This window comes from Pyrenophora tritici-repentis, chromosome 10, assembly GCF_003171515.1.
Source record: "Pyrenophora tritici-repentis strain M4 chromosome 10, whole genome shotgun sequence".
Classification (NCBI taxonomy): domain Eukaryota; kingdom Fungi; phylum Ascomycota; class Dothideomycetes; order Pleosporales; family Pleosporaceae; genus Pyrenophora; species Pyrenophora tritici-repentis.
The window spans coordinates 2219742-2232109 of record NC_089399.1 but is presented as its reverse complement, the minus strand read 5'-3'; the positions used below and the strand labels follow the sequence as shown (position 1 = coordinate 2232109).

Here is a 12368-nt window from a genome sequence, read left to right as displayed (position 1 = left end):
TACCGGCCCACGTAGGCACCCCCGGAAATGAGGCCACCGACCAGGCCGCCAAGGAGGCAACTGGATGGAGAGAGGACGGCCGCAGCCAGCTACCAGCAAACCCGCCCTCGCAGCTGTACCCGCTCAGAACGCTCAGAACAACGCTCAGAAGGTGGTGCAAGACACAGGCAGAAAGGGCGTGAATCAGCGCATGGAAGACAAGACAGGCCGCGGGACATACAGACACATGCTGACGCTCACCAAGAAAGTGCTGCAGCTCCACGAAAGGCTTAGCAAAAGGGAAAGCGTGCTGCTGGTGCAGCTGCGAACCGAGAAGGTAGGTCTGAATGACTTCTTCTTCAGCCGACACGTCCCGACCGTTACCAGTCTCCGCTGCAGTTATGGAGAGAGACAGCAAACCGTCGCCCACTTCCTCCTGCACTGTAGCAGGCATAAGGACCTCCGGAACCGCATCTTCGCCAACCCATCCGGACGAAACAGCCTTAGAACGATTCTGAGCACGCCGCAGCTAGTCATCAAAGCTATTGGGTACTTATACACTCTCATGCACTTGCAGCTTCCGCTTTGCGCACGCAGCTTAGTTGTCATCCCACGCTCACCCCTGTCTCGCTTAGCGCAGGCTTTTCCTTAGTTGCTCTAGCTCTTGTCAGCATAGCCCTTACCCCCTACTTTTAGAAACCGCTAGACTTATTTCTTATAAGTATTACTAAGTATCTCATAGTGTAACGTATTTTATCAGTAAGCGGCCCACATCAGTAAGTGGCCCACCCCACCAAACTTGACCTAACGTTTTGTGCAATTGAGCCATAACAACGTAATAAAATAAGATAAAACCTAAAAAATATAATTTATTATGTAGCTCTACACTGAGTCCTTGTGTGACCTTGAACGTGGCACTTTGTGCATGTCGGCGGCGCGCGCTGACGTCGCTGACTGCTCTCACCCTGTTCAGCCTCTACAACCACCCTTTCTGCCTCTGCAGCAAGCTGCTGAGCCTGTCGCACCTGGAGAGCTCCACCAGAAGCAATATATTGACGCTGCTGATCCTGCTTCTGTCGCTGACGCTGGTTTTCTTCGCGTAGCCTCTTATTTTCCTCTGTAAGTATTGTCGCTGATTGCATCGCAAGCTGAGCGCTTTTAGCAAGCTGACGTATCGCGATACTTGTAGGGCTCTCTGGCTGCCGGCGCAGTCGCTCTTGGAGATAGCGTACTTGCTGCTGAAGCTCTGCTACCGTATGTGGTGTTTCTATCTGTACTACTGCCTGCGCTGTAATATTATTGTCAATAGCTGTCTGTGGTGGAGACGGCGTCCAGACGATAGTTAGCGACGATAGGACGCGATCTAGATAAAAAGGGACAAGGCCTGTCGCCTGAAAGCCTGCTTGGATATTCTACTGCGTGAATATAGTCAGCCGGATCCGTGTATATGCTGCAAGAAAGTCTGTTTTGTCAACATGGTAGACGCCATGGCGGGCGAGCTCCTCTACCTCGCGTCCGTACGCGCGCTTAAGAGGGGAATAGCAGCTCACATCTAGAGGCTGTAGAAGATGCGACGTGTGAGGCGGCATACAGAGAGTGATAATCTTGTTCTCTGTACAGAACTGGTCAAACTCAGATATAGCGTGGCTGCTGTGGCCGTCTAGAATAAGAAGGCGATAGACTCCAGCCGTACGAGCTACTATATACTGGTTAAAATGCTTCACCCACTCTACGCCAAGCTAATCAGTCGTTCAGCCGTTATCTGAGACGCCAACAGTCCAGTCTAGTAGGAGGTTGCGATACCAGTTACTCTGGTGGACCTTACCAGACAGGATCACGAAGGGTGGAAGAGACCAGCCAGACGCGTTGACGCACTCGCACACCTGAGATCAATCAAGCTAGCTTGATAGCTTGATTGGAAGATTGATGCCAAGCCAATTCAATCAATCCAGCCAAACCTCATACAAAAACGCAATCAATCCAGCTGAGCTTTTCCGTGAGCTTGATTCAGATTGATAGCTTGATTGCCTTAAGTATATAGTAGATTTCGGTGATGAGGCAGCCCATGAGGCAGCTTAGATAGCTGTAAAAGCTCTATACTGAGCTTTTTTTGGTGTTTTAGTTACGCCGTGTAACATTGAGTAATATCCGATAGCTCCGTGTAACTAGCAGCCAGCGCGTCGTCTCATATAGTATACTCCATCTCCATCTCCATCACCCACAATACTATATACTTTTGGTGTTGCAGATCTATCGCCGTATACCTCACCTCATCGTCGCCCTCATGCCGCCCAAAAACGCGTCTCTGATAGCGCTCCCTCGCCTAGAAAGCGCGCGCGCGGCACTGCGAGCCAGCCCGTCGCGATCGACTCGCAGTCATATCAATCTCAGCCATCTGCTCTATCTCCGCCGCCTCCATATACACATACTTTCGAGTCGCGATTGCGCGAGTCGCAGCCCGAAGACGCTATCGTCGCGCCCGCCGAGGGCAGTGAGCAAGCTACGCTCGCTCCGTCTTCTGAAGCCGCCGACGACGCTGTAGATGAGGCTTTTGACGCCCATCTCGAAGACAATTATGATGGCATAGATTGGGGTCGCCTTAAGCTGTATACGAAGCCTATCACGACGCACCAACACAAGCGGAGTTGGATCTATCGCCACGGCTATCGCGTCGCTCTTCTCAAAGATCCAACCCGCGTATTCTTCATCTGCCACTGGTGTTTCAAGCACAAGCTCACGGATATTGGTATTGGGATATACAATACAAGCGCAGCAGTCTCGTCAGCCGCGCGCCACCTCAGCGAGCAGAAACCTGGCCATAGGCTAGTAGCACCAGGCAAGACTCCAGTTGCTAGTGTTTACAACGCGCTCACCACTGCGAGAGTCCCTATCTCACAGGCAGTAGCTAATCAGATTAACGGGTTTAGCAAGCAGCGCTTTAGGTTTGCCGCAGTAGACTGGCTCGTCGCGAACAACCACCCCATCTCTGAGTTCGAAACACCAGCTTTTCGACGCCTAATTGCTATCGCCAACCCACTTGCAGAAGCAGCGCTCTGGAAGAACCACAAGAGCGTCTCCCAATACGTCATACGACTGTTTGACTGGCTCAGGCCCCGCGTTGTCCACGAGCTGTCACAATCGCTTAGCAAGATCCATATAAGCTTTGACGGATGGACAACGAAAGGCGGCAAGCGCGGGTTTCTCGGTATCGTCGCCCACTACGTCAACTCAGATGGCAAGCTCCGAGACCTGCCTATCGCGCTGCCTCAGCTCACAGGCGCTCACTCCGGCGATCGATTAGCTGAGGTTGTATTATCAATCTTAGAGCAGTTTAGCATAAGCGAGCGCACACTCGGTTACTTCGTCCTCGACAATGCCTCTAATAACGACACCGCTGTCGCTGCGATTGCCCACGAGCTTAACTTCAATCCTATACACCGACGCCTCCGCTGTGGCCCTCATACGATCAATCTGATTGGGCAGAGACTGCTCTGGGGCAGAGATGCAGACTCATACAACAACGAGGGAGTTGACGAGCTCGCCGACGAGGCAGCGTTTATAAAGGAGTGGCGAAAGCACGGGCCTTTAGGCGTACTTCTCGATATTGTCAACTATATCCACACACCGCAGCAGTACAATCTTTTTGAGAAGGCGCAGCGTACAGCTTACCGTGAGCTACCTCACGACGCAGACGACAAGCTCACGATACTACAGCCAATCAAGCCAGTAGTCACACGCTGGAACTCATACTTCGACTGTTTTGAGCGAGCTATAAAGCTCGCGCCGGCCATCAACGCGTACGCGAACACCCACATACAAAATACAGCAAAAGAGGATATCTACGCCGACTCACAGGGCAAAAATCGGCCTGCTGCTCCACAGTGGATGAGATCAGACGGCCTCACAGCTGCCGATTGGGCTGTTGTTACCGACTATATAGAGGTTCTTAGGCCACTTAAAGAGTGTACAAAGCGCTTTGAGGGACGTGGCGAGTATAGCTTTGGCGCGATCGCTGAGGTGATCCCAACGTTTGAGTTTCTACTCACTCAATTAGAAGCTCGCCTCCTCTACTACGATTGCGTAGTCCATGACGCTCACGACGAGGCACCCGAAGATCACCTTCCTATTAATCTACGCGCAGCGCTACTTAAGGCGAACGAGTACTACGCTAAACTCGACGACTCGCCAGCTTACTACGCTGCTACAATACTCCATCCTCGCTACAAACACTACTGCGATCAAGCGTGGGCTGAGAAGCCTGACTGGCTGGCGCTTAATAATCTTAATTTCCAGGCACTGTGGGCGGATTACAAGTCGCTGCCGTTACCGAGGCCTTGCTACACACGCGCACCGAAGAAACCGAGCAATATTGACGACGCGATTGACGGCATTATTGATCCCACACGCGGCAATACTAAGGAGGATGAGTATGAGCAGTGGAAGCGCGAGCCAATCGTTGGCAAGGGCACCGATCCTATACAATACTGGTTCGGGCTGCGCGATCAATATCCCAACCTTAGTAAGATGGCGCTTACTATACTCTCTATACCCGCTTCAAGCTGTGAGTGTGAGCGCGTCTTCAGTGAGCTCGGAGATCTACTAGAGCCTCGCCGACGCTGTATATCACCTGAGCTACTAGCAGCACTACACTCAGTACGACGATGGAGACGGGCAGGTTTTGGTGGCGGCGACAACGACGATATGGGCCAATCAAAGCTTACCGACGAGCAGATGGACGTTTTGTACGAGCTTAGCAAGTGGGTGGGCGAAGACGACGATCTAGATACATGGGACGACGGCTGAGACTCAACACCAAAAAATATATACAACTTTCCTATTTGGGAATCAAGCACCCAAGCTACCAATCAAGCTAACAACTTTCCGCCAAGCCAATTCAATCAATCCAGCCAAATCTCATACAAACAGCCAATCAATCAAGCCGGGGGCTGTCAGCTTGCTTGATTGATTGATCTCAGGTGTGCGCACTCGATTACTGTCACCCACTCGCGATTACCTGGCTAGACGACGACTGCTCTGCCAACTCTATTAGCGCTAGTGACTACTTTTAACGTTATAGCGACGCCCATCGCGAATCCAGTCTCATCAAAGTTGTAGATATCCTAGTTAAGGACGCCGTACGTCTGTCGCGTCTCCTCTACTAGCTTAAACCACGCTGCGATTATACTAGGATCTTCGTAGGAGGCGCGCTGGCTATTGAATCTCCTAGTCTACTTTGTCTGAAGCTTGGGCTAGCTCTAGATAAAGCGCGATACCTATTTCTTGCCTACAGGTGGTGGAGGTAGATCTTGGCCACGCGCGGCGAGTAACGCGTCTGCCATTCGTCGTACGTCGATAATATGGGGTGGAAAACCGCGTCGGTCAAGCTCTAGAATCCACTAGACAAGAGACTGCTCCTCAATAGGCGATAGCTTGCGGTTGACAGAGGCTGTCTCTAATCGCGCCTGGACACCATGAAGACGTCGTTGGAGCGTTGACTTTGGCACGTCATACGCTACTGCGAGTGCGCGCACAGATTGTTTTAGATTATTACGATAGGATACCATAGCGAGACTTATTCTACCTTCACAAGAAGTCTGTATAGGGCGTTATTGTCGCGGCATCGTGGTGGTTGTGTAGAGCGTCGCGTCAAGTTTGGTGGGGTGGCCCACTAACTGATCTGGCCCACTTACTGATCCAACACGTTAGTGGGTATTTTACTGAAGGATGTGTGGCTGTGCAGCTTGCACAAGCGCTCGGATTATTGCTAAATCCGACTTGGGATTAGGAGCGGTGATAAGACTTGGCCCGGGTTCGAAAGCCTACTTTGACACAGAGACGCAGTCCAACGCACAGTGATACCCACTTGTAACGTAGAGACGTACCATTATGACGCCCTCAAGCTCCGACGCCTGCTATTGTCCTCTCCGCTGACCGAACGAAAAACCTGATCAAGCCCACCACGTCCCTATTGCTCTATGAGTCCATCAGCGCCGGTTCCTAGACTAAGCTGTAGCGAGCTCTAGTCTTAGTTTATTGGAAGGGAATACGATGCGACAGGAAGGATATAAGCTAAGATAGAGCGTGGCGGGCCTGGAATCAAAGCCTGCACTTCGGCAAGTGGGTTCAACCGAGCGTTACTGCCAAAACGTCGTCGTTGCAAGCGCATACGAAGGTGGAGAGGCCCTAGCTTTATATGATACATGAGTACTGTAATCTTCAGAGCTATAGAGGTGTGCTTTAGTTCAAGCTATAAGAGTCGTAAGGAGTTTTGGGTTGTTCATGTTTCCACACGGATGAGTAAATTACTAGCAGAGCTGTGACGGTGGCCATGCTTGGCAAGACTCTACCCTATCTAGGGGTTTCATAGTTACAGCTCTCTTCTCTTCACCCATATCTACTAACCATCGCCTCCGGCGCAACCCTCCAGCTGGTGCGGCTTGGCCATCCTCCATACTGATGGTGGCAAACACCACGTACCACCGAAGTACCTACTGCAGCTGCTTACTAACTAGTCTAGTGTCGAGAATGTAAAACGTAGGTTTATGTGAAGGTCGTCCGAAGATGATCTTGGGTTGGTTCTCGGGGATAGAGTGATGCGATGGACACGAGGGTGTATAGCACGATTGGTAGATCGATGTAATATACGGGGAGTTGAGAATCAAGTACTAATCCTTAGATTTCGAAGTTGAACACAATGAACCGTAAGGGCTCATTGCCTATTGTTATATACTAACGAATGTCCTATGTCCTATACGTCCTACGTTGTCCTACACTGTCCCATGCGTGGGACATCGTGGTACATCGTGGGATTCCTTGGGACACACGTGACATGTCCCATGGTCAGACTCCGCAACAATCAATCGATTGACATGATTGATTCCTATATAGGTTAAAGAATTACTTCATTAGGCAGCCTTTAACCTAGATAGGAATCAATCATGCCGATCCGATTGATTGTTGCGGAGTCTGCCCATGGTGGCGTTCCGCCAAGCTTTATGGGATGCGGGGCAGGCTTACGTCATTGGTCCTTGTACACCTTTGTACGCCTTTGTCTGAGAAGGGATTCCGACAAGGTCTCCATCCTTCTGCCCTTCATATCTTGCACTGTGTCCTCTCCTTAGGTTCGTAACAGTTTATTTGAATATGTGATATATTACGAGATTGATCATAGCCTAAGAAACTGCAAGATAACAAGAGACTAATTACACCATAAATCTATAAGAAGAAGTTTGAAGGACTGTAGGTCTATTACTAGAGATTAATATGTGTCGCAGGCGAGGCATTGTCACAAGCACGTGCAAGAGCTAGCTGCGTTAGTAATCTTGCTGTAATTCCTGTAGATAGGCATTAGCTAGGGTGATCTGACATGCATTACACTTAATCACACACAATATACCACATTCACTCTTTTGACGTGAACAACCACCCCATGCACACAAAAGTGCGACATTATCCCTACCACAGACACGCTTCTAAAGATATTAGTAGTGCAAGGCTGTGCCTTCTAAGCAGCGCCTCCTATAGTCGCGGGTTCGTTGTTTCCACATGTTCTCTATTACTAAGACTGTGCCGCAATCCCTTACTTCACATACCCTCTCCCTCTTCTCTATTCTGGTCCCCGAGCGCGGCTGAAACTGAGTAGGATTAAATCAATTAATCAATCAATCAATCAGGGATTGCTAAGAAGGAAATAGAATTACGGTATATAGATCTTAGTAATAGCTCTTACAATTCACTGTTTTTAACTTCGTACTATCAGCGCAATATATTGTTACTGCTTTTCAGAAAGCCCCAGCCTTTCCTGTCTCTAATGGCAACCCTTATCTATTTCACCTCGCTTTATCCGCGAAAACCAATGCTAAGCTACTACACAGGCTATCTCATTGTTAACCACTGGTGGCCCTAACACGTTGGAACTAGATGTTCGGTATTGTGACCGGCTCCCTAGAATAGAAGCATCCAAGCTGCCTGAGCCGTGAGTCCAAGTAGTGCGAGCGAACTCGCAGCAAAGACCGGAAAGCGTATGGAAGGATTATTGGTAGAAACGTGAATGATGCTGTGTAACATTCTCAGCCCTACATAAGTCCACGCCACACTGACAGTCCTCTTGTCCTTGACATCCAAAAAGCTCAGCCCCAGCAACACTGCGTAGAACTGAGTAGGTTGTTCCAGTAAGTTGTTGAAATTATCTGCCGGCCATTGAACGAAAGCTGGTAACTTTTCTGCCTTCTGCTTTTTGACGGTTGCTGGATCAAAGGTGACGTTGTACTTCGAGAGCGCTGGGATCCTGCGTTTGTATAGTAGGAATTCCATAGCAAAGGTCCAGATATTAAGGCCGACAAGGGGGCCAAGGAGAGGTTTGTTGGCAAGAAGGGGGGACATGGTGGCTGTTGGCTGATGGTTCGGGCCAGGAAAGTTGGCAATTGCCTCAATTCGGGGCTGTAGAGTAACAACGTTTTGGTAGGTAGAGGAAGCAAGTGAGCGAGCGATATAAGTCCGGTCTAACAAATTTATTTCCTGTTAGTAGCTTAACGCTAAGAGCGGTTAGTCGAGCTTATTAACCCGCGATCCACCAATATCTCCGTTGAAATAGACTTATTTGTCAGCTCCATGCAGACGGTCCGATTCTACCAATAATCGAGACACCCGGCTTTAATGACCTAACTTGATTTAGTTAATTACGTCATAGAACATGATTTCTGTTGCGTACGTTAGGTTCTTCGAAATATTCATGATTCCCCGTCCACAATACTCCGATCGAGTGCGCTTTCTAGCCTCGGACAGTTTCAAATCACTTTGTCAATCCAAACTGCAATACTCATCTTACAATAATTATACTGCAACAGTTAATCAGGTTCGCGATTTTTAACACGCTTCTCATTTAGCAAACGATAGGCTATGCCAACCGCAACAATTGTCTGCTGTACCTCTACTAATTCGGCCTCGCATTTGGTGATACTTCTGGCATAGTAAGTGAGCTGCCGAGGAACCGTCTAAACAACGGTGAAACAATCGCAGCTATCCGCTGGCGGTTAAGACCACCAGAAAGTATCAAGGGTCTGGTGCAAGATAAACAATAGTGGCGGGAAAGCTGCCTGCATTTCCTAAGATGTATCGAGCAAGAAGAGTGTTAAGTTTGCCTTCGAAACCACTGTTCAGAATAGCGACAACGCGCCGTACGCGACCGTCATCTATAACGCCTCTGGCCATAAGCACTTCTCTTGCAAAGATGTATGCGCCTAAAGGTGCAAACGCGGTCCACGCGACGATTTATGGTGAGATTGACATTCCTAAGTTGCAAAAAACGCTGAAACAGATGTGAAGCTAGGGTAGGACCAGAAGATGTCGCAAACGTTTACTGGGATCGACGCACACAGAGTTGAAATGGATTTACGAACGAGTTCGACATCGTCGATGCTTGAAAAATAGTGGTTATTATAGTCTTTGAAAAGAGTCATGCTTGCTCAATCTTTAAGATCTTAGTATGCAGCTCTAGATAGTGTAGCATCCTGCCAAGCATGGCCACCGCCACAGCTCTGCTAGTACTCATCCCTCACGAACATGAACAACCAAAACTCCTCACTATTGTTAGAGGTCGAACTGGAGCATATCTCCACGGCCCTAATGATTTCGGTGCTCGTGCTCGGAGCCGCTTGTCGTTTAATCGTACCATAGCTGTATCACTAAGTATGCAGAGCCTTTCCACCTTCGTATGCGCTTGCAACGACGGCGTTTTGCCAGTAGCGCTTAGTTGAACCCCATTTGCCGAAGCGCAGGCTTCGATTTCCAAGGCCGCCGCGCTCTACCTTATCTTATATCCTTCCTATCCAATCGTATTACCCTTTAACGAGCTGAGACTAGAGCTCGCTGCGGCTTGATGTAGAAATCGGCGCCGGTGGACTCGAGAAGCATGGAGACGTAGTGGGCTGGATCAGGTCGTTCCATCGGTCAGCGGATGAGAGAACGGCGGATCTCAACACTCGGGGGCGACGTGATGGTATGCATCACGAAGCAAGTATCACTGTGCGTTGGACTGCATCTCGAAGTGTGTGGGTTGATTTATTTATTTATTTTGTTGAGAAAGAATGACTCTCTCAGTCATGGCATGTAAGTGTGTCAATTGCTAACTATACAAAGCTCGGCTAATATAGAGCGGTGTGGGTCATGTGACTTAGCGTCCTCGTGACAGGTGACCGGAATATTCTCAACACTCCCCCATAAGCCGATCAGCTGTACCCACTACTTTGTATAGGTCTTGCAGTCGAAGCTTCTTCTCCCTTTATATGCTTCCACTGAACGCCTTGCATGCACTTTCCAACACTCCCCCAGAAGTGCCTTGTCAACAAGAATGAAACCTCCCTGTCACCCTATAGTGGCCGTTACGTTGCGAGTCCCTCAAGTAAAGTGAGGTATCGGCCGAGTGAAGAGTTGAGGAAAGAAGGTCGAGAAAGAAGGTCGAGAGAGAAGGTCGAGAAAGAAGGTCGAGAAAGAAGGTCGAGAAAGAAGGTCGAGAAAGAAGGTCGAGAGAATTTTCGCGTTTGAAAATCAAGGTAGAATCGATATCACCAACATACCGACTCTCCCTCGACTCCTACGTGAGAGTCAGCGCTCCCTCAGCTTGGTACTCCCAGTACTCTAGCTGTGTACGCTCTCCTCTGTCCCAGCGCTCCCCCAGCTTGGTACTCCCAGTACTCTAGCTGTGTACGCTCTCCTCTGTCCCAGCGCTCCCCCAGCTTGGTACTCCCAGTACTCTAGCTGTGTACGCTCTCCTCTATCCTAGCGCTCCCCTAGCTTAGTACTCCCAGTACTCTAGCTATGTACGCTCTCCTCTCTTGTTGTCCCCGCTCCGTTCCTCCGCTCCTGCCTCCTTGTCTGTGTCCTATTCAGGGCTCCAGACCCTAACACCCTTATTCTCCCCCATCGTTATATAAGCCTTTGCTTCTTTGCGTTTATTTAACGAAATCCTTTGGAAAGAAGATAAAAATCGATCGAGAAATCGGGTGGGGGTAGGTGGGTAGCGTTCGAGAGAGTAAAAAAACTTCGAGCACCGTCAAACGGTAGGTTTTCGAGTTTAAGGAATTGAAAGTAGCTGTCGAACTGTAGCTACTAGTTTAAAAAGAAGGTCTCGAAAGGTTACTATCGATAGGCAGGCAATTCGAGTTGTTTTCGGAAGAATCGATGGTTACCGTCGGTAGGTAGGTATTCGAATCGTTGTCAAAAGGTTGGTTGAAAAGGGATAGAGCAACCATTGCTCTCTTCGACTCGCGCGTCGGAATTGGGTATAACTCGCCCAAGGTATCTTCGAGACGCTCCCAGCTTCTCCGGACGATAGTCCATTTTTCTTCGGACTTAATACCCTTCGCGGTAGCCAGGGCGACGGCCCAGTGTCTTCAGGACTTAATACCCTTCGCGGCAGCCAGGGCGACGACCCAGTGTCTTAGAATATAGAAGGCGACGACCTCCTGGGTTGTTCTGGCGTAGACACGCATATACCAGCTTGCTGCCCATATCGAAGAAACGACACTCCGGACACTCACAATGCACACGCAAGCGCGTAAGCCGGGCTCATAACCTGTTGAGAAAGAATGACTCTCTCAGTCATGGCATGTAAGTGTGTCAATTGCTAACTATACAAAGCTCGGCTAATATAGAGCGGTGTGGGTCATGTGACTTAGCGTCCTCGTGACAGGTGACCGGAATATTCTCAACATATTTATTTATTTATTTATTGACTCCTACTCGGTTTCAGCCGCGTTGCTGCGCAGCTATGCCCGGAGTGACAGGCGTGGCAGACAGCGGACGCGGTGCGGACGTTGATCCGCGCCGCCCCACGTCGCTCCCTTATGGGAGCCAGCTGTTCCTAGAGGCCTGCCGTTTCCCCTCCACCACTATCTACAATCTGGCTGCCACCTTATCTAGATCATGGCACTACTAACAGTATACTGTGCTTATAGGCTCGTAGAGGCGTGCTGCCTCGTGTTTTGCGGCCGCGATACCTACAGTCTCCCTCTAGCGCTCGGCTGTCGTCTACGCGTCTTCGATCCCAACATGCCTAAGAATCTGCGCTTGTTCTATAAACTAGATGGCTTTGGTGGCTAGCTATGGCCTACTTAGGATGGCCCGGAGGTTGTGTCGTCCCTCGAGGTTGTCGAATACCTGGTTCCGGAGGTCCTTGAGCATCCTGCAGTGGAGCAGGATGTGGGCGACAGTCTGTCGTCTCTCCCCGCACTGGCAGCGGGAGCTGGTAACACCTGGCACTCTTTGGGTGAAGAGAAAGTCGCGCAGGCCTATCTTCTTAGTACGCAGCTGCACTATGAGGGACGTTACCCGTGCTAAGAGGATTGTACAGTACGCTGTAGGATGCTTACTAATAGTTGTAAGAAACAAGT

At 49.7% G+C, this 12368-nt stretch overlaps 2 protein-coding genes across 2 annotated transcripts; one reads left to right on the top strand and one right to left on the bottom strand.

Moving 5' to 3' along the window:
- Positions 1–64: 64 nt before the first annotated feature.
- On the top strand, positions 65–4782 carry PtrM4_046760 (Dimer-Tnp-hAT domain containing protein; the record flags this gene model as incomplete). The annotated part of the gene is made up of 2 exons (XM_066104686.1): positions 65–528; positions 2307–4782. 2 exons carry the CDS (start codon positions 65–67, stop codon positions 4780–4782), a joined length of 2940 nt encoding a protein of 979 aa, XP_065959250.1.
- Positions 4783–7923: 3141 nt separating this feature from the next.
- PtrM4_046750 (MAPEG domain containing protein) lies at positions 7924–8361 on the bottom strand (the record flags this gene model as incomplete). The annotated part of the gene is made up of 1 exon (XM_001936524.2): positions 7924–8361. One exon carries the CDS (start codon positions 8359–8361, stop codon positions 7924–7926), a length of 438 nt encoding a protein of 145 aa, XP_001936559.1.
- Positions 8362–12368: the final 4007 nt, after the last annotated feature.